The 24349-nt window shown below is 34.7% G+C and overlaps 1 protein-coding gene across 2 annotated transcripts; it reads left to right on the forward strand.

Annotated features, from left to right (window-relative positions):
• The first annotated feature begins 762 nt into the window (after positions 1-762).
• Positions 763-23579, forward strand: LOC100372846 (uncharacterized). Of its 2 annotated transcripts, none has more exons than XM_085491089.1 (20): positions 763-833; positions 1412-1636; positions 2072-2209; positions 6050-6166; positions 7131-7244; positions 7343-7432; positions 7964-8080; positions 9728-9823; positions 12607-12744; positions 16758-16871; positions 17675-17785; positions 18491-18586; positions 18883-19002; positions 19708-19803; positions 20118-20225; positions 21144-21242; positions 21575-21688; positions 22033-22143; positions 22589-22699; positions 23064-23579. In XM_085491089.1, exons 1-20 carry the CDS (start codon positions 764-766, stop codon positions 23180-23182), a joined length of 2304 nt encoding a protein of 767 aa, XP_085347215.1. In that variant the 5' UTR covers position 763; the 3' UTR covers positions 23183-23579. The 2 variants fall into 2 exon arrangements, with proteins under 2 accessions (XP_085347215.1, XP_085347216.1); XM_085491090.1 differs by having other exon boundaries at positions 17684-17785.
• The last annotated feature ends 770 nt before the right edge of the window (positions 23580-24349 follow it).

The raw sequence follows: 24349 nt of genomic DNA on the forward strand, positions 1-24349 counted from the left end.
TTGGTGACCACATATTTTGCATGAAAATAAAACAGTTGCCGAATATAATTAACATAAAAACATAAGACGGAGAAGAAACAATGTTAGCAACAATGTTATCAACATTACTATTCGACTATTACATCAAATAACAATAGAGGTTAAGACTACCAAAGAGAGGCAAGCCCTGGAGTCATGGGTGATATAACATTCCAACCCTTTCACGTACATGTGTTATCGCTTGAATAAAGAAGTGAAATGAAACAATGACCTGGAGGAATCGTATTCATGTACATATCATAGTAAATTACATGTTGCTTTCACCTGCTTAGCTCATTCAGTAGAGTGACCATGCTTCCACACAGCTCGTAGATATAGAGCGTTGCTGCCTACAAATTACCCATTTTCAAATAGAAATAGGAATGTATTTTCCTGTTGCGTTATATGAGAACAATCTTCTCCTGAATAAAGTAGTTTAACAATAATTACCCTCACTGGTGTGGCATTGTGACAGTTTACATGTAGCGGAAATATATAACACTAAAATATTGTCTTCCCCCACCCGATGTATATATCGCTAAAATTTGGGCTAACGTGGACAATGTCAGCAACATCAATTTATATGTAAATAATGTTAATTAATACTATATTATAATATAATTGAGAAATAGTGGACCCCATTTCCGATAGACAATTACCGAATAATTACTAACAATAATTTCCGTGTCAGTGTTATAAAATCATGTTCAGCATGGGGAAAGAAAGTATTTGTTTCTAGTACAAAATGCAGAGAATAGGAAGTGTTGTGCTGGTGTTTTGTATTCTGTATCAAATATGTGCAGCTAAAAACCAAGGTATGTACTTGTATACATAAGTTTTATTGATGCGAGTCACTGTGATAATAGACACATGAATTATCATGTTATACGCATTTTAAATATTAATTGAGAAAACTGCACTAACGGTGTTAGTTGTCTCCTAACAATAGTGAACGTCTTTTACAGTATTTTAGACAGCACGGTATTCCTTCGCGAGTGTCCAAAAAACAGTCGTTCAGTTTGAATCCTTATATACTTAAAAAATAGCATGGATAAATTATCGATATTATCATTTCCCGTTATTAAAGATTGGACGCAGGAATAATGTGGTGCAGGACTGAAAAATAATTATGTCACAGAACGCAAAAAAATCGCGAGGACAGAAATACATGTTGCCGTCATTTAGAATTGTTATATCTGATTACATAACTATAAGAAGCGTGAGATGTATAACTACTAGGTTATCACGAGTATACCGCACTAAGGCAGTAAATCGCATCGATCGACAAGTATGGCCACCGACCACCGCAGTACTTTAATGCATTTTGTGGCCTTTACGTAATAACCGCATAGTGTATACTTATATTTTATTTGATGATGATTTGTGATTCTAGATAACGCCATTAACGTGAAGAAGGATCCTAAATACTGTCATGAATTTGCTTTGGCGACAAGTCAAAACACTGATTTTCGCAACATAGAAATTCAGTGTGAGAAAGACGGCAGTTTTTCACCGACACAATGTATGATGACAGGCATGTGCGTATGTGTCAATATGTATGGAAATTATATTGCTTACACAGTGACGGCTCCCAACCAACCACCACCAGTTTGTAAAGGTAAATATCACTGTATACTACTGTGTTCAAATTTAGTTTTGATAACAATTTTAAGTAAATATTTTTTTTTAATTATCATTTCCCATAACCTTATTAACAGAGGACTGTACGTTGTTATACATTTTCGTGTGTGTGGAATGTATCGACGGTTGGCTTATCATTCAAAACCAAACAAGTAGTACTCAAAATGAATGTGGAAATCCGACCGATCAATAAATTTCTATTTAACTTCAGTCCAACTATCTGGCTGTGGTAAATACTTCGCGCAAAAACGTAGCGTTATAAAGAAAATATTCACCACGGCAGCGAATCAAAATCTATAGTTTGATGTGAATCAATACTTGAAAAGATGGCTGTCATTGTAATTGACATGTTGATATTTTATTTAGCGCAATTAACAAGCTAAAACCCTCAGTTATTGTATCTTTGATTCAGGTTTGAAGCCAGGCCGTTGTCCATTCACGAACACTGGTCTGTCATGTGATATTAAATGCCAACATGATGCAGAATGCCCTTTCAACCAGAAATGTTGCGATACTGATTGTGGCATGACGTGTATTGAACCAAAACAAGGTAGAGTATTTTCACAGTATGAATCGATGTAGTATGACTACAGTTAGTTTTGTGTTGCATTTTTGTTAAGTTCATCTGTCCGTGCTATATAGCATACACAGCCAGATTATCCTAATTTCCGATTTTTTTAAGGTACCCTTTATTGTTTTTTCCAATGTCATTCGTAGTTCACATTGCACTGTTCGTTTGTCTTGGATAAAATCAAGACTTTTTTTGCTTTTAAATGTTTATTGGATTAATTTGTGACGTTCACCTAAAAATCCACAAAAGCAAATGAAAGGCGATAGTGATGAATATTCTAATCCTCATAACCAAATCATCTCACACTGACGTGTTATCGATTCATATGGTGCATTGCGCAGTCCTCAAGTAAAAATGTAATTTTTTGTTAGAAGACTTGTGACACAAACAAAAATGTTGCGGCCCCTCATTATATTTATTTTTACACATATTTTGACAATGATAATTCTGTTCAAGGTACAAATTATGTGACTATAATAAGTTTTTTTTCAAGATCACGTTATCGATGTAAAATTTTCTATCGCATCAGTAAACCAGAATAATTAGTTGCGTTATATCTCCGTACGTTAAGAAATAAGAATCTAAATTAAGTTTACAATGCCCCAAAGAGTTGCCAAATATTCGAGTAAAGTATATGCTATGCCTAGGAATATATGACACAACTAAAAGAACTTTGATACAACCCTACTCCACCCGATGAACTTCCGCTACTGTTTTGTTGATGCCTTTGTATATTCACTTGGCAGTCGCTTCGGTAAATCAAAACTGTTTATTTTTAGGTTTTGAACACGACACGCTGATTACCGCGTCTGTTGTGAATACGGTTGATAGTCGTCAATGATCGGTGTTCTGGATTTTCGGCTCCTCCTTCCCCTAACTGGTTTCATCTCAGTTGTAGCTGTCGCTAGTACGTCTGTTGATCACATCTCTGTCGAATTTAGCTCAACAATGCGTTGTTTAATGTGTACTGTCTCAGGTAATGTCCAGTTCCTCCAGTCAGTTCAACCATTTAATTCCAACAATGATAGTACGAAGTACGAACTTCAATCAAAGTACAACCTTTATTGAACAAAGATTCAGATTTCCGTCCCCAATATATCGAACCGGACCTACAGCTTCCATACCACAACAAAGGGAAACCTATATTATGCGAAACTAAAACATACTTTCTACTAACATTCAGGGATCGATATTGTGATATGGGAACCATATTTTAATATTTTATCTGAGGCCCACTAAAAGGCTAATTAAAATATTGCAAATGCTGCAATATTACATTTCATTTCAATCAATATCATGGCCTCTATCAGTATGTAGTTCAGTCGCCCGATACGCATTGCTGCCACTCAAATAATCTGTTACCGTTTTGCTAACACTAATAGCCAATCATTTTGAAATATAGTATTTTGTCTCATTCGGCACAAAGTCATGGAAGAGTATTTTCACTTAAAAAGCTATGGTGGCAACCAGTAGGCAATAAAGCTAATATAATCCCATAATTTAATATCCACTGTATCCGCCTTCAATCTTAATAACAGAATTAAGCCGCTCATGCATAGAGTGTACCAAGTTCTTGAGAACCGAGGGCTCAATATTCACCCATTCATTTACTGTCCTTGTATTTAGCTGCTTCATGGACATATGGGTCGGCTGCTGAAGATTCTGTCATTCAGTATCCCCCAGCAGTTCTCAATTGGATTCAAGTTTCGTGATTTGGGAGGGTGCATTAATATTTCTGGAGAAACCCAGGAAGTTTTCTGGAACACCAATTCTGGCGGATACGGGCGGTATTAGCAGGTGCACCACCCTACATGAACACCATTACCGAGCATCATTTGTACATCTTCCGGCCAGTGACAGGACCACTCCTCTTCTTTCTGGTCATGATGAGCACCAGCATCGGTTCCAGTATCTCCTGCAAATAGTATTGAGCCTTTACTGTGCTACCCTTTGGCACTATGTGAAGCTAAGACAGCCAAGATGCTGTTATGGTACCCCACACTATGGTATGGGCACTGAACTTCACCTGCTCAGAAGGAGACACTTTCTCAGGACTATTGGTGTAGACCCGCTCATTTCTACTGTTGGGCATCGGAAACAAATACAAGGGGCACTCGTCGGAGAAATTCAGTTCTCCCAGTCCTCTGGGGTCAAGCTGGCATACTTCCTGGCGAAAGACAGCCTCATCCCTTCCTGGATCTCTATCAGTCGTGGTATTTTGGGCCTCTTGTATGCCCTCAAACCAAATGTATGTGTCAAATAGTGATGAACAGTGCTCTCAGGGCCTTTCTCGTCAATGTTTTTCAGTCTGATGATGTCCCTGGCTCTGGCAGTGAGCACACGAGAACGTCCAGATCGGAGCTTATTTTTAAGGATAGCATCTTGCTTGTGATGCTTGGTACACTTCAAAACCCAGTACAGTCCTCCCCCAGGAGGTGGTAACCTGCTCAAAAGGTTTGCCTACACTACGAAGGGCGACAGCTTGGAGCTGGGACTCAGAAAGTCTGTGATGTCCTGATATGCTTTTGCCCATGCTGTTGTCATGTGGGTATCCAGTGAGACATACTAATATATTCTGAACATCTTATGCTATCAGCCCACACATATGACCCAGACGGACAACCAGACGTCTGCCAGCTGACCAGGAGGTTCGGATGTGAGAATAATGAGGGTAAATTCCTGAACAATAAGGTGAACGAGATTGTGGGCTCCGTGTGCGTCACATTCAAATTTTATTTTCAAAATACAATAAAAATCACAAATTCATATGTTTAATTAGCATATATTTCTTCTTTTTATCCCACACCGGGACATATGGCAGCAATCAGATTCCTGTCTATCCTTGGCCAGGTCAGGTGGTTCTGTGATAATGGTTTTTCACCATGTGGTTTTGGCCTCTCTCAGTTCCGTTTACCTTGTGGCGTCCAGTGAAGTGCTGTATTAGGGATTGAGTCTTGTGGCATTCATAGAACATGACACAACCATCTCAGTCGTCGGTTTATAACAATGTCCTAGATTGTGTTTGTCTATAAATGTCATCATTGGAGAAGATCACTGGCCAGAATATTCTTCAAATTCTCCTTTGGAAAAATATGTGGAATAATGATATTTTGGTCATGTCGGATTTTGTTACATGACAGCATTCGGATGCATAGAAAAGGACATATTTTACATTGCTATTGTAGAGCTTGAATTCAAGCTTTTGATTGCACTGGCTAAATTTATAAATTCGATTTAGTTTTGTTTTTTTCTTGATTTGATGTTTTAACCTTGTGCTGCCATTTTTACTCACATTACTGCCCAGTTAAGTGTAGTAATCAACTTCATCAATGGCCTTACCCTGAATTTTGAGTGGGGTTTGGTTTGGTTTGTTGTATTGATTTTCACTAGCTGTGTATTTCTCACTGATTTACAGTTATGCTTGTGCAGCAAACTTAAAGAGCATGTAGAAGAAGAGCATGGATGAAAGTATACAGCCCTATCGTATTCCAGACCCAAATTTGAATCATATTAAATTATCAGACTAATACATAAGTGTTAAACTGTCCTTCACATTAATATAGTTATTTAGTATATGCATAATATTTTGTGTCATGTTAAGACGATATCATTGATGGGTATATTCATCCCTGGTCACATATTTGCAAGCGATATATCCGCAGTAACCTATACTGACAACACACACACACACCATAATTATATATGCCAAAGCTCATGGCTTGCCCATATTTACAACGATTCGAATAAATATTAAAACTTTAGGACTAATGGATTATATTGATCACTTCTCTCATACTACACTCATTTTATCCATGTCAGATTGTCACCAAGAAGAGTTTGTTTGTGATGATGGAGTGGTATGTGTACCAGAGCACCAAACATGTGATGGGTTACCTGACTGTCTTGATAGTAGTGATGAATCACCAACTAAATGCAGTAAGTATGTGATGGCTTACATGATTGTCTTGATGGTAGTGATGAATTACCAACTAAATGCAGTAAGTATGTGATGGCTTACTTGTCTGTCTTGATGACAGTGATGAATCGCCACATAGATGCAGAAGTATGTGATGGGTTACCTGACTGTCTTGATGGCAGTGATGAATCGCCAAGTAGATGCAGTAAGTATGTGATGGGTACTGTCTTTGTGACAGTGATGACACACTAAGTAGAGGCAGTAAGTATGTGATAGCTTACAATACTGTCTTGATTGCAGTGATGAATCACGAACTAGATGCAGTAAGTATGTGATGGATTACCTGACTGTCTTGACTACAGTGACGAATCACTAAGCAGGTGTAGTAAGTATGTAATGGCTTACCTGACCGTATTGATGATAGTGACGAATCAACAACTAGACTCAGTAAGTATGTAATGGCTCACCTGGCTGTATTGATGATAGTGACGAATCAACAACTAGATTCAGTAGGTATGTAATGGCTCACCTGTCTGTATTGATGATAGTGATGAATCGCCAAGTAGATGCAGTAAGTATGTCATGGCTTACCTGACTGTCTTGATGGCAGTAATGAATCACCAACTAGATGCAGTAAGTATGTGATGGATTCCCTGACTGTCTTGATGGCAGTGATGAATCGCCAAGTAGATGCAGTAAGTATGTGATGGGTTACCTGACTGTCTTGATTGCAGAGATGAATCACCACCTAGATTCAGTAAGTATGTGATAGATTACCTGACTGTCTTGATGGCAGTGATGAATTGCCAAGTAGATGCAGTAAGTATGTGATGGGTTACCTGACTGTATCGATGGCAGTGATGAATCGCCAAGTAGATGCAGTATGTACTGGGTTACCTGCCAGTCAGGTGGTGTATTCAAATAAGCAATGAATCATGTTTTTATGTATTATGGTAACTCCCTTCACCATCCATGTCATTTCAGCTGTGCCACGATTTGAGTGTGAGTTTGGAAGGATGATACCTATACCTTTGGTTTGTGATGGCTATCCACAATGTCCAGATGGTTCTGATGAGCTGAATTGTGAAGATTTCGTCTGTAAGTGCATATTTATTGCATTAGTATGGCGGACACATTACATCAGTATAATACCAATTACATTTATGGTAAACACACATTTTTTTCATTATATTTAGTTGAGTGTTCCAATGGGGATATTGTTCAACTGTCCTATGTATGCAATGGCCCTGAAGACTGTGCAGATGGTAGTGACGAATCTGTGTGTGGTAAGCTCTTCATATTCAATAATCGTTATCAGTGTCATGGTATTTGACTAATAATTGGTAACATTACAGATGTAACATTTTATACGTAAAATTTCATATTTGTGCTTGCTTGCTTGGACTCCATTGACCATGATTCATAACAAAATGGATCACTTTGAACAGTGCGATATCAGACTAATATAACATCTGAAATATTGTATAGTTAAAATTGATTCTGTACATTCAAATCAAATGGTGCCTGGGAACGACAACATTACCTGTGGTCGCAGATACAAATATTCGATTGTGGTTCGATTGTTCGATTAGTTATCATAAAACTAGATTGACACATGTACATCTAATGGACTAAACGTAATCTACATTATCAGCGAAACTCCAACGTGTCCGGTACGAGTTGACATGGGTTATTTATTACATTTTTACAAGCAATTCACAGCAAGATAATTTATTTGTTGTCATGACCGTTTTTTCGACCAGACACGTATTCAACAATCTTAATTCAATGACACTCACTATTAATGTTGTCGACAGAACCTAAAGTTGAGTGTACTGATGAGTATAAGTGTACTGATGGCAGTTGTTACAATGAATGGGACCGATGTAATGGATATAACGACTGTGATGATTGGTCTGATGAAGACGGCTGTGGTAAATATTTATTGTATGTCATATCATACCAAGACAGTTTACTCTGTGTGATTACCAGTGTAACGTGTTGAGGTATTCCAACAATTACCCTGGGTCCATGTCTAAGAATGTTCGGTTCATTTTTTAAAAATATGTATGATTCTTATAGTGGTGCATCCGCGCTTGTGTTCCCGCTTTCTTATATCTAGACACACCTCGATTGATCACATTCAAACTTTCTTTTGATTCTGAAAGAATCGATTCACGATAGCCAAATGGCACCAATTTCCGTGCGAAAAATCATCAAATATCAGGAGCAGATGTCGGTCTTGATGTGACGGTTCTTTTGCAACGACGACTATACATTTCGTTTGATCTACGTTTGATGTTAGTAATTTTTTTATCAGAGTCAGAATTAGTGTGCCCTATAAGCCGAATTGTGTTTGTAAATGTAATACAGTTATAATATTTGTAATTTAGTTAAATGAAGTTGACTTTTTATAAAAATAAAATAGCTAAAATAGGAAGAAAAATCAGGAGCCAAAACATTATTGTTCAAACTTATCATGCCATATGTATGAAAGCGAATTGGTATGGCGATCTGCACCAATGTTAATTTATAACGAATGGCGATTAGAATAATGTTACAACCCCATCAATAGAAAACTTCTCAGACACCCGGTACCATGATCGCAATATGATCAAACGTGGTACATCAGTTGAATTAAATGAAGGATCGTACCACACGTCATTTTGTGAATGATGTTCCAGACCTATAATTTTACTCTTCTCTAACCGTTCATGTTCAAACTTAAAATATTTCTAATTAACACTTTGTAATTCAATAAAATGTGTTGATCTCTTTGTCTTGGCTTCGCCTAATAAAGACATTGTGACGCATTGTGTAGTACCCTTGCTACCATTATGAAGGGTGATCAATTATTGTCAAATACGACTCGTGTATCACTGTTGTAGCGATATATCAGTATACTAAAGACATTCATTGAAAAGCGTTTTCGATGTTATTCCAATGAATTTACGCTCGGTATTCATGGTGACAAAAAGATAAAAAATACGATAATTAGAAATATCTAACTTACTTTATTGTTTAGGTGTCTTTGTGTATTACAATAACTAGACTATTTCATTATATATAATATATTTAAAGCAAATTTGCATATGCATATGTAATAAGCTATATATAAGTTTAATCATTTACATCGTTATATAAAAACAATTTGTACCACTATTGTATTATTCACATTAAATGAAGAATCGTGTTATTGTTACATATAATATGCTTACATCAATAAATGCACAAACGGCAACCCATATTCGCATGCATTATTTCGAACTAAGACACCCAAGAGTCGCAATGTTCTAAATCTATATGTAGTCATTTTTTGCGGATTGTAGTTGACAGCAAAATTTACTGCTGCATTATATTATGCACGTGTATGGGCTAACTGTGACCTCAACATCCTTTGTATACTGTACAATCAGAATGATGTATTCAGGTGATTAAAATACTGATAGAATTAAAATATAACATTTGCGTATATGATTGGTAGCAAACATTTACTTGTGTGAACCATTTTCTCAGTGCAATACGCGCGAATTTATTGTTGTCATGACAATACTAACATATTTTATATTTTCAATATACAGTTTTAAAAGAATGCAAGAATGGTATCTTAATACCAGAAAAGGAAATATGCAATGGTTACGACGGATGTGGTGATAATTCAGATGAAGAAAATTGTCGTAAGTCAAATATTTGAATAAGGATTATCAATTCATTAATTTTTACGCAGTTGTTCATTGCTTTCAGAAAAGCAGTTTACATATGTTATAAACAATTGCTGGCAAATTTACCGAACGTTTTATTGAAATTCAAATGAGCGTACTGGATTGCATGATAATGGGCGCTGTGTTCCACGATATGCCACACAGCCAATCGGATTCTGTTTGATACGCCGACGCACATGCGGAGACTGTGTCGATCGTTCTAATTGGTCAACGGCAGTGTAAAATCTATAAATGCTTTATTTAGCGTAACATTTGTGAACTGCTTTTCTGGAAGCACTGTATGCGTAAGGAATACCACATTTTTTGGTTGATCATTAACCATTTTCACATTCAAGTTTCGGATGAACAGAGTAAAATTTTTCAATAAACAATTTAAATATACATTCACTGAATACACTAAGGCTTCGTACAAGGATATCAAAAATACAATTTGTGCTATTTAAGTAGAGAATGTAATCTTAATAACCTGAAGTGCCTTTGTAGACACGGTCAAGCATGATAACTTCAGCATACGTATGTATATTATATGCTAATTATTTGTGACACATACTGACCTTTGTTGGAATGAGAGGAAAACGGATTTCATTTTTCAGTTACAAACTGAGCCATATGATTCATTAAAATAAAGAATGTAATCACTGGTTAAAATTTTAAATGCATTCTAAATTCACCAGAAGACAAAATTGCTCATGCTCAAAACAAAAAAAGTTTTCATCTGATAAATACAAATTAAACTCACTGTGTTTTTTTTTGTTTAGTCCAAAATTGCCAACCGTTCAGACATCAGCATTGCCCTAGGTATTGAATTTGTGCGTACATCTGCCACTAGAGTGCCAACGGTATTTGAAAGTTCAACAACACTAAATAGATTGTTATCGTAAAACAATATAATTAATAAGGCTACACATTATAACAAAATCAAAAATAAGGTGGCTCTGATTTATACATACAATAAAACCAAAACTTCTAACAAACAAAAAGCTTGTAAAGAAGAGTAAATCACAATAACATAAATCAGCGATATGAACCTCAGCAATTCCCTACGAGATGAGAAAACAAGCAAATATATACTGACTTTTTCGATCCAGAGTTATTGGGGAACCAGAATTGTAATTGCATATTACAGCGTGACATGACATGGTATGTACAAATGCTTTGCAATCTCAGCAGTCGCTACGGTGGTGTGCTGGTGTATATATCTGGTAGCGTCGCTTATGTACATTACTGTACTCAACATGCTAATAAATTTAACGCGGAATGACGTTGACGCATTCCATGAATATTATTCAAAGTGCAACTATTAATAGAAAGCATTTTTTTACGAAATGCGAGAATCAGGGTGTATTCAGTCTTGATTCCCACTCTGTATATTGTGGAAATTTGAAGACTGTATACGTTTTCTATCATACTAAATTGGTGCGCGTTTTACACTGCGTGAGTATTGACATGCCTAAAACAGTATCGATTGTATACAATGTCACTCGAGACTGTTCCCGGTACCATAAGTCTAGAGTAACCTGTGTCAAAAAGAGGGTAAAACACCTAGAAAATAAATTAAACAGGTTGCCGCAGGTAATACAGTGCTCTGGACTCTTGGAAAACAGAAAACATGGATTTAAGCAGTTTTTACAGAGTAGAGATATCATCAAACGCTTTGATATTTACACAAAACGAATCTATTTCGTAATTATTCATATTTTTGAACTGAAATATATTTCTTGTTAACAAACAAATTAATAAAGAAAGCTTCAGTAAAAAAGCTGATAAATCCTTTTCAATTCAGAGAACGAGCATGTCACAAAATAGTCAAATCTATTCTACTGAGATTACTGAAATATGAATAGAAACATAGAAACAGATACATAACAAATTAACTTAGAAAACGTTACAAACATTTTATATATGTTATATCTGGACAGAAGAGACTTGGTGAATCGAATTCAATACATAAGTAGAGAAAAAATACTTATTATATATAAGGAAGAGTACTTGTATGGTTTGTTGGGAACTGAAATTGTGAGCATTTATTTGGAAGTGTTCACATAGAATCACACTAAAAATGAGTAAAGAATTCAGTAATAAGTAAACGTAATTGATTATGCGATATTTGTTAGTGGGTGAACTCAATGAAGAATTAATTTTCGTTTTGTGTGAAGTAAAAGAAATATCAAAAAAAAAAATTACTTGAATTGGCATATTCAAAATTCACTGTCAATTTCACGTAAAAAAGTATCAATCGGCCTCAATTTATATTTAGTGTTGTTGGTATGCTATAGTGTAGCATGGTATGTTTCAAACATTATGATTTGTTGTAACATATTAACTTAAATGGCACTAAATGGTACGTTGTCAACTATATAGTTATTACATGGATTGGGAACGTTATTATGCATCACAAGACATGGTCGTTTTCTATCATGTTGTAAAATTAAATTAAATAAGCAACCTCAGCGCCCGTCAAATTACATTATATTTTAATTTTTTTATGTATGAATATGATTTTTTTTAAATTTCTATTTTAAATATTCTGTACAAGTTGTAAAGACTTGTCAGGATATGAATATCACGCTAGGTCAAAAGGAAATTGCTGATAGCGTGTAGTATTCAGACAGGTTACTCGTGAATAAAAAAAATCATCTTTGATACATTCAATTCATGCCAGCAAAACTAGTAACGTACGTTTTTTTCTTGTTTGTTTGTTTGGTTTTTAATTTGCAAATGCATCATTTATTTTTTAGCGGTCATATCTGCTGTTTTTTCGCCTGAATGTTCCAGAGACTTTACGTATCGATGCAATGATGAAGACTGTATACCTATTGACCAAGTATGTAATGGGATTCCTGACTGTGCCAATGGGGAAGACGAAGTTAATTGTCGTAAGTATACCTAACAATTATTCGTGCAGAGATGAAATAATAATAATGCATTATTTACTTACAATTTACAGACCAATACAACGCCAATAATATACCATAATACTGTAATATAATATAATATAATTGTGATGCATTATCAGCAGCAAATGGCAACATATATTCAATTTATACAGCCAATAAATAGTTCCAATTTCACCAGATGCATAGAATATAATTCACAATATTCCAAATCAAAATATGCACGCTGAAAAGAATTTCTACAAATTAATAGTAAACAACATATAACAGTGATAGTGTTCTTGTGAATTATCATAAATTATTATCATTCTTGTATTGTGGTGTAATTGTGCCTTTGATTGGTTATTTTTATGTCTATATTATTTACCTTCCAAAATTATCTCGGGAATCGTCAGTTTGTTGGATAAATATATTAGATGTAGCCACAAATGCTTATTCTTCGACCTCACATCCAAAATAATATCAAGATGATGGGAGGTTTGACTTAATTACAAAAATGGCATATGTCGAAATTGAAATTTATTGTCAGTTTTGGGCATTGGTATATGATTCATGCCACTACTATTTAAGTGAATATTTAACGAAAGACTGAATTAATATTTATTTTACAAACTCAAGTACTGAAATAAATAGAACGGTAAGGTCGAATAAAATACACTAAACGAGTTTAATTTAGATATTCCGCCAAGGCGAGAAAACAAGTAAGCAATACATGAGAACAACGAATAGCAGTTTGAAAACAAATGTGGTCTATAGTTGTATAACATACATCAACGTCCTGTTTCTAAAACACTGATATTACCACAAAGTATCATTTTCTTACGATACTATTCCGTCATGTAGTAATTAAAGTTATGTTATGTTCTGTAGTTTTTTAGTTGCGTTATAGAACCTCTCGATTTCCTCACTCCGTGATCTAAATAATGCAAGTAATCTGACAATGGCATTATTCCACAAACCTACAATACTTCAAATAATTCTAATCTGAAATGATATACATTTCAATTATAATATAGTTCATCATTACATCAAACAAATTCCGTGTTATTTTGTGTTATCGACTAAGGAAACATGCTGATACGGTTGGTAAATGCAATATCCATTCCACGCGTTGTTGTCTGCATTTGTTTTCGTCTTCCTTTCGTTACTGTGTAATCAATATTCGCTCATCACTCTTGTGTTTTAGAAATACATGCCCGACCGAAGCGTGTCATGAATAATGTCATAGCTAATACAGTCGGTATGGGTGACTTTTATCCTGAGTGTTCAGTTCCACAACATCGTCACTTAAAAGTTATATTACTAGTCGTGAAGTCCAGTTTCTCTAAATATTATTACAGTATTGACATGCGTATTATCATTATTTTTTCTCGTCATTAGGTTTTAACGTGTGTATCGCAATTGATTGTCGATTCCGAACATACCAATTTCAGGACTAATCACTCTACCCAATTAACGTGATCAGTTCATTGCTGTCAGTTCAGTGTGTCGTCAAATCTTCAGCCGAGTCATATATGTTAAATACGCCTTCAAAGATGTCAATAGATGAATCTAAATATCGTGGAGTTCTAACTTTCAGCCCCAAAATCGTGTGTACTTTATCAAAAAATACGAAGTCGCGATCACCAATACTCACAAACTGCAATAATCCAAAGTATCGAAAGTAGTCCCAGACAATCAGAATAGTCATCTCTTTACTCAACTGTAACGTAGGTGTATTTAGGTACATCTAGTTCATATTTTTCGTTTCGCTGTAACGATCACCGTGCTGATATAATTGCAATGTAGTGAACAAACACCACTGCTGTTGTTTTCATTAATAACTAACTTTTCAGAGTTAAAATACACAAACGTAAAATGCTCGGTTAATTAAAAATAAAAAAATACCCTGGGAATTACAGAATAATCGGCAACGAAATGCTGTTTTAAACACTACGGAACAAATCATTCACTCTATGATGCTATTTTGGTTACCTTATTGAAAACCCTCATGTCAGCACCGGTAGTGATGTCGCAAAGTATGACTGTGCTCGACAACCTCTGGTACTAAGGCATTCTATGAATGAGTTATTTCCGGAGATCGGGGTTCGTTTAATTTTCATACACCCGTCTCGTCTGTAGTTGAATGAAGCATGCGTCGATTTACAATAGTTTACCTTCCAATGCGACTTTCGATTTTGTTTCACCGGCGTTTGGGTGATTGAGTACTAAAAACTGCGAATAGCCGTTGTGTACAAAATATTACGGCCCATTGTAAATTTAGACTCAACCCACCCAATGGCGATCGTTATGTTATATAACTGTATGAATATCTCATCGGTTTTACGTAATCTATTGTGCTCTCCTTCAGTGGAATTGGTAACATTACGCCATGACAGTTTTCACGCAAGGTTGTGACTTCGCGGACGAATTTTCGTTCGTTTTCCTCGAATTGTAAATATTTTTATTTTATTTTTTAACTGACGATTTAACATCAACAAATAACTCATTATGATTATCTCAGTTTCATTTTGTACTCAAACTTTCAACTTTAAAACTATTTAACTTCTAGACGGTTCATTTGTTTTCAATGACATTTTCAGGGGGTGATTATCCTAAGTAAATGGCTTTGTTTAGTTTCATTGCCTTCGCTGAAACAGACAAAATAGAGCTGACAATCAGCGGCTCTGTTAATTGTGAACGATTTATAAAGTGCGTGAATGTTTCAAAGAGCACTATGTAAAAACATGTCAACAGGAACACTAATAAATAAGCCACTATGTTCATGATAAACAGAAGTTTTAAATAAGTATTTTAAAATCAAAATCAGGGCGTGCATTCAAAAGTTAAATAGTTTTAAGTGCACTGTGCATTTAAACCCCAAATCCACACCACGTAATACGGTATCATAGTGTATTGTGAACCATAGATCTGGAAAGTTTAAATTCAGTAGTTAAAATTAATTAATTAATATGAAAGTCTCCCAGCCTGCATCTCTAACTTAAAGTAGAATCTTATTCAAGTATATAAATTTTAATTTCGAGCAATATAAGGATATTGACTTTAAAAAGGGTTGGATCACCAGCCTAATTATCGAGAAAATGCTAGTTGTATTTTAGTGGATAGTGATCAAATTGGTAGTATTATTAGTGCTTTTACCATATAGGTTCCCATGGCAGTGATAATATATTAATCTTAAAATGAAGGCTGGTGACATGAAAAAAATATATACATTGTGAATGATGATAAAACAATATGAAGATACAGATTTTTGAAAAAGTTTTGAGAAGTTTCTCAAAATAGGTCACAAGAAAATAATGTTATTTCATGGTGCCTGCCATGAGACAATACCTTCACGATTTAACACAATAAACCATTGATCATTTTCAAGCGAGTTCAAAAATTATGAGTAGGCTTCTACCTTAACGGTCGCCTTACGATATCACCACATTTCATTCCATTCAATTTTATTTTAGTGCACGCATGGTCACTAATATTGAATACGAAGTCATTATACTCGATATACTAATGTTGGGAAGTTATTATTCACGCATTACGTCACTGCTGTACAACATTATTTGAACAATAATGAATCCTCTATAGCGCCATATTGATTGAGGGTTAAACGTGTTTAACTTCTTTTTCTCGATTAAGTGTCTGTAGTTAGACAGCAATGAGTAACGCGGTCATACTAAGTTGTCTTGTTGTTTATGATTAGAAACTCCAATTAAAAAAATAACATGATGCGACACCTCTCACTTTATGCACTACTCACAAAACACTCACACCAAAGAGTATTTTGACGATTCTTGTTTATGCTACCAAATTCAATCTGAATGAGTCGAAATATTTGGGCGATTTCGTCACACATAGACCAATGAATACAATTTGCTTCGAAGGGTAGGTTTGACAGTATAATGCATAACAAAAAGTGGCGCCGTTTTATTTTACAAATTCTATTCTAAGATGAACAACAACTTTAAATGGAATTTATAATAATTTATTATGTGTGACAGCTGATTGCAGTCCTCCCATGGAAAAGTGTAAAAACAGTAGTAGATGTTTTGGTCCATGGGATCGATGTAATGGTTGGTCTATTTGTGAAGATTTGACTGATGAACTCAATTGTGGTGAGTACAGGATTATGAAACAACGAACACCAATATAGAGCTTTGAGTAAACATGTCACTTGAACATCACTCTCATGAGTGCAGATGTTATCTCACATGATCATAAGGTGATTATGGTAACTATAGCCATATTTGTGCAGAAGCCACAAATTGTGCCACGAACAGATTATGTAAAATAAAACCACCATGTACTTGTCAACTGGTTTGTTCCCCTGAATTGTTTTAATGAATTTGGGATACATCAAAAATCATGTAAATTAACAATCTTTCCAGACGATTGTATCATTTAATATTTGGCGAACTACACTTACTAATGTGAAAACCATATTCAAACATGATATGGTAAGATATAATAATATATAGCATTCACAAATTATAAAGTAAACACTTATTTAACTAAAAAATGAAGTGTTGAGCATATCCGACAAACTATAGAATAAAATGAATTCGACTTCAATAAAAAACTTTGGAAAATTATATTACGAAATAAATCAACATTTGTTAGGTGTTTAATTTCATAGCTCTACAATGAGAACCCGTCTGATAACACGCAATGGAGTAAAATTTGATTGTCTGATAATCTTTAACAATGACTTATTCAACTATCAAACATGAACAATGGCATGTTAAAATATTTATTTGTGCAAGTGTATTGTGTATTAACATATAGCTAAAATTTCTCCCAACCTCAGTTTGAAGGTGTAATACACGCATTGCACGTACAATAGAACACTTGATATTGTGTGACACACTTTGTAAATCTTATCAGAACAAAATCATATACATTTTTTATTTTGTTATAGAATGTACAGAAGACCAATTTCAATGCACAAACGGTGTATGTATTGACGAAAGTTACTCAGTGTGTAACCTCTATGATGACTGTGGCGATAACAGCGATGAAGAAAACTGTGGTAAGATTGAATGATGAGTTGTGATTGTGATTTAAGATATAAACGTACATTCGCACGCAAAACCATCACAGGTGGTCATTGACAAGGAGTAAAACAGTTTATCCTTTGGAAAACCGATACTTTGATCATAACAGATAGGCATTTTAACATTTCAGATATATATGCACACGAGTTCGAGCTTAGCCATTATGAACTATATAGTTAATTGCATCAACTATTTTGGCAAAAACAATTTGATGTGATAAGTAATTTACTACTAGGTTGAAAATATTTAGCAAACTTTTTCAGGGAGCCACATACTCTGGAGATGGACCAGTCATGTTTCCAATTGCACTATTAATTTGTCCGTCATAACTATTTCTCACCAACATATTGACGAAATGCTAATTAAATTCGACTTCTATTGGAACTGTAGAACGGTATTTCATATCCTTCATCCTGTCTTGTGTGTTAGTTGATATAAGTAGTACTTGATGGTAGGTGATATGATAGTATTATTATGTGTAGGTCGTGGTAAATGTTGGTATGGCATAAGCAATGAAAAAAAATATTGGTGGTGTGGTAGTAAATGTACTTTTGTTGAATAATGTTTATTCACAAATTGATAATATGATTTAGAAAAGTTTGTCTTTACAATCACTGGGTTCAACACGGATGTACTGTCATAAATACAATTGAACCATATCGTGTATTAAATAATTTCAGGACATTATAAATGTGCTAATGGTCAATTCGTTAGTAAAGACGCTAAATGTTCTGGGTGGAATGACTGCGATGATGGTAGTGACGAACTTGGCTGTGGTGAGTAATCATTTGTAGTTATGAACACACTTGTGTTATGTTTATAGCGTATCCATATAAAATGTCATGAATCTATTTAAAGCGCAACTAACATGAATACACTTCGATGAGAACAGATGTTACAAAGTGTTATATCTGCCTTTGAATAGATAAACAATTAACAATTCAAAAAAAAAAAAATGGGCGACATCCCATTCCCGCAAAAAATAAACTCGTCAACGTCAAAGTAAAATACATAACGCTTGGTGAGATATGACGATATTTTGTGATACCAACATACATCTTCATTTTTATAGGTATAATATGCAACACATACGAGTTCAAATGTGGAGATGATAGTTGTATCAGCCTTTGGCAGCGATGTAATGGCGCTGATGACTGTGGTGATGGATCTGATGAAAGTAAAGAATTATGTGGTGAGTTTGTTTGATATTAAACTCGCTAAAATCATCTGAATATGCGTCTAAATTTTAATAATTTAGACATATTTGTCTTGCATATTACAAATATTCTACTTTGATGTACGATGTTCATATTTTCCACTGAAACACACGTGACTGCAGCTTGTCAGAATATGACAGTTTTTTTGTTATTTAATAATTATCAACGTATGCCTTGAATCCAAAAAAACAATGGCATCGTCGATGAAAACGGCCAATCATTAAATACTTTTTGACCTATTCAATGACTGCTTATTAATTATGTTGCAGCTGAATGAATTTCATGACATCTTAATGTCAACAGTACTGTTTTGCAGTTTCTCATCGAAATGTCATTCTTTGGTACTTGCTCGTTGTCATAGAGAATTAATATAGTATTCATTGGGATAATAAAAGTAGTTGCATTATGTAGATCATGACTTATGCTGTTTCTACGAAGCAAGGTCTTTAATTTAAAGGCAATGCCATGCATTATTGGAAACATGTATGTATCGGAAGGTACAAAGTGGTTTCATCTCATGCACTAGGTAAACATGCGGTCTCTTCACATATAACAAGCAACCATGTTTTCCCATCTACAACACAAAGTAACTCAAAATAATCCAAAATATTAATATTGCCATATACATTTGAATTTCATCATACGTACAAGTATTAACTAGTCTCCAAATGTCTATTCAGCTGATTTTCAGTGTGACGACGGAAGTTTGGTTGCTTTTGATGCAGAGTGTAATAATTGGTTTAATTGTGAAGACCATTCGGATGAGAAGAATTGTGGTAAGATACTATTTTCACGCAGTATTTGCAGTAAAAATACTTGGTGTATAGTATTAGTCTGTCCGTCGGTTCGTCGATATTTCTAAGGTACGATTGAGTCACAACATAGTTTGTATTGTGACTTCACAACAAGCATAAAGTCAATAGTCATGTTTCCATACAAAGCATGCACACAGCGATATGCTGATACATAACATTGTGTTGTTTGATTAGTTTTACATTTTGTATTATTGCTGTTGTCTGCGTGTCTCGAACTGGATGTTGTGAATCGTTATGGTTTTTGTTCAATTAACCCTGTTTCCTACTGTTTATAGAATGCGATGACGGCGCTTTCAAGTGTGATAATGGTTTATGTAAACCTGAGTATACAATATGTGATAACTACGATGACTGTGGTGACAGCAGTGATGAGAAAAATTGTGGTGAGTTATACTATCGGATGAAAATGTATTTCTTGTTGTCAACTTGTATTTGTGAATTAGCGACACATAGAACACCATATGATTATTGCTATAATTCTGTATTACAAAATACAGCTCGTATTTAGCAAGATGTAAATGTAAAGATGAAATATCATTCATCGGAAGATTACCTCAATTTCTGCGCTTTTCAGAGCCCCTAGTCGTTGTTGAATGTAAGAGGTTTCGCATCATGTTATTTTTTTAATTAGAGTTTCTAATCATAAACAACAAGGCAACTTAGTATGACCACGTTATTGCTGTCTAACTACACCTAATCGAGCAAAACAAGTTAACGCGTTGCTGAATGTTTTTCGTTGTTGCCAAATAGATCAACACGGACCAAACATTTGAGATAAAAGTGTTAATCTTAACAAATATTATTTAATGCAAAGGACGGCGGTTGTCTCGCAGTGTGTGTTCGAACTTCGTATAAACAATGTATTTTACACGTACCACGTGTATATGTCACTACAGGTCTCATATCGAACACTACACAGCGCGGGCGACCACCGCCCCTTTACCTAATTTGTTTAATTCTGATGTTAGCAATTTATACCAACAATGTATATTTGATTCAGAAATGTGTCTAGACGCGTGACGTGTAAGACGAATTACCATTGACGATTCTCCTCATTCAGTATGGCGCTATAGGGGATTCATTATTGTTCAAATAATCTACAGCAGTGACGTAACACGTGTATAACAACTTCAATCTCAACATTAGTATATCGTGTATAATGACTTCGTGTTAGAAATATCAACACAATATTAGTGAATATAATACGAATTATTAACTGTACTATCGCAATATATAACACAGTGATAAGTAAAGAATTGAAAGTACAGAGCTAGCCGTAAATAAAATTTTTGTTTCTACAGTGTACTACGTGTGTGATGATGGACAGGTTCTATCTCAAAGAAACTATTCTTGTAATGGATATACCGAATGTATTGACCAAAGTGACGAACAGGATTGTCGTAAGTTTCCAGTCCTACTATGTTTATGGAGTATATTACAGCACTGTATAGCTAACTGCTAGGAAACTAAAAGTGTGACTGTGCCGTGTTGATTAACACCTGTATTTATATATGTCGTATGTTTGTGTGTTTTTCAAATTAGTTTTGCTCTTGAATAAATGTTGTTTGTAATGGATTGACACTCGTTGAAATCGCGAACTATATAACTATACACGGACTATATTTTCTAATTTAATTCAATTTTTTATGGGAAAGTATTATAAAGAATATAGGCATAATAAATCAAACATATTTTATTTCATAGTCTAACATATTATATTCGTTTTAATTAGCATGTGATGAGAGTGCTGATAGATTTCGATGTGATAATGGTCTTTGTAAGTGGTATTATGATTGGTGTGACGGATATGACTCTTGTGGTGATAATTCTGACGAACAGGGTTGCGGTAAGTTATTTTTTTCAAATATATCACTGTCATATATCTATACGACTGTTCTGTGATGCGATATTCGAATTACAAATTACCACCTTGTCATCTATAGATATAAGAAATGCTCTCTCACTTTTGTTTAACTGGCAATGTCATCTAAAAATACGGAGAAAAAGTTTGCTATCTTAAAAATAATAGCATGCCTATTATATTACAATGTAGGTTTTAATTAACTCACCTGACATTCCATGTACATACAGTTAAGTCACGTTGCACTGTACGTTCTTGGTACACATTAGAGTACATCTTTATCACTAATAGCTATTTGAGTATAGTATGAATATGTTTATATTTTGCAGTAACTCACGTCTGTGAAAATGGTGATGAAATAACGCGACAACCAGGCCGTCCATCTCCTGTCTGTGACATGAATTTTGATTGCTCCGATAAAAGTGACGAGAAAGGTTGTGGTGAGTGAATTGTTCTTACACGCTGATTTACAATACAACTACCTCCAGGTCACCCTTGGGCAAGGTGTAGCACCTGTGAGCCTTGGGTGCCAACTTCCCACATAACAAGTTCGGTTGATGTCAGTAAGGGCATACGGTCGCAAAACTCCTGCACGAACAGATCCGCACAGGTGGAAAATTTTTCATGTAAATATGTAGATATTAGTTTCAGTTGTACTTAGCATTTGGCAGGGGGGACCGTAACCTCTTGTGGTGAGAACCAGTGTGACTGGCCTGCCAACGGGGTGCTAAGGATTTCATTGGAAAAGTTATTAGTTACATCCGTTAATGTAATTTCGTTTTACATACCCGTAAATCAAAAATCACAATATAATACAATACATTACAATACATACACTTTCGATCCCATGATTGTAATGTGCTTTCCTTGTCGTTCATCTTGCAGAATGTCGTGCGTATACCATGCGGTGTTCAGAGACGGGATATTGTATACACAATTACAAACTCTGTGATGGCAACGACGACTGTGGAGACGGTTCAGACGAAAACAATTGTGGTAAGTATGAATAATATAATCAATTATAAACAGCAACTGGGTGCTATACAAAGATTTCTCTTCTTAGTGCGACGATTATTCGTTCTTCGGAGAAACACACCTTCATATAGGCCACAGCTCACAGCTAATAACTGCAGTGTCATTGTCAGTGGAAACAAAGAACGTGTTGTGTACAACAGCTGAGTCCGACATAGCCTTACTGGGCACTGCAATTTTTATAATATTTTCTTTATTTGTAGGAATGTTTTGGTTGCCCTAAGCTCATAAACACCGATTCATTTTAGACTTATTGAATCGTGATAACTACGATAATGTCTATGGCGTTCTTCATGAGTATGTCAGTAAATGTTACTATTTTCATCAGTTTGCAGAGAAGACCAGTTTCGTTGTGATAATGGAATATGTATGGCGTTGTCATGGAAATGTGATGGTTATGACGACTGTGGGGACAATTCTGACGAACAATCATGTGAAGAAAAGTGACGTTTTACTTGTCAAAAAAGTCATTAATATTGGCCTCCTTAAACACCAATACACACGTAATAAATAGTATGAATAAAAAGGAGTATCATTACAAATACTATAGAAATAATATTATCTTTGTCACTTTCTTCTTCTAATGACAATTTTTAACAATGTATCGACTGTGTCTGTAAGTACACATGACACTTTATAATATCACTTGTCAAGATAAGTCTTATATTGATGTAGAAATGGCAACAAAACATGACGGTTACAATTCCTGGTAGTTCATGAATACATAATTAAAGGTATAGATTGGTGAACTCTCGGCCCCTAAGTTATGTTTTTGTTTTTTACGCACTGTTTGCATTTGCGATTCTACTTTAAGCAGAGAATAATAAAACTGTCTTATAATATGCTTACGTGTTAACGTGAGTTATATATGTTCTTAAAAATTATATCCCAGATGTGTTTTCTTTTTGTATTTTGCCTTCAATCAATAATGCCTGAAATGATAAGTAGACCTAACTATAAAACATATATTGGGAGAAGTCATTAGTCAGCAGTCATTCACCAAGTGCAAATTGTACAGATAACTATATATTAGTAATATAAGACCGTTTACTATTTTGTGAAATCTTATTCATAGTAAATAGATAAAAAAGTCTTAAATTGCCTCTTACAATCAAATACATTAATACTTTTCATTATTCATGTACAATTTTGCAATTTTTGAAGAACATTAAACATGAAATTATGGACCGAAACAATGTGACATCAAGACTGTCTACATATAGGATGCGTAAAATACAGTAGAGTATTAGTTTAAGCCTGTGAGTCACGATCCTACATCTATACCTTGAGTAGTTGTCGCATAAAATGTCTAATCCTAATAAAGTATGCTATTAAGGTGGTTTTAATTAATCATTTTAGTTCAAATTAGTTAACTTCATTATAATTTTTAATTAAAATTAAAAATAAGTTTGGTACTAGTCCCAACTAGCCGACAGAAGTATATTTGTGTTGACTATATTAAAAAAAATAGCCTGCTTACTGCTCACGTTAAATGTGTTATAATTAAATATAAATTGGGCTTTGATAACACAGAGAAACCACCCGATTTTGTTACTTGGTAATGTATATAGAGCACCAGAAAGCTCACAATATGCTGACAAAGATTTTTTCGAT

The sequence above is a fragment of the Saccoglossus kowalevskii genome, chromosome 16, assembly GCF_978046115.1.
Source record: "Saccoglossus kowalevskii chromosome 16, keSacKowa6.1, whole genome shotgun sequence".
Lineage (NCBI taxonomy): Eukaryota > Metazoa > Hemichordata > Enteropneusta > Harrimaniidae > Saccoglossus > Saccoglossus kowalevskii.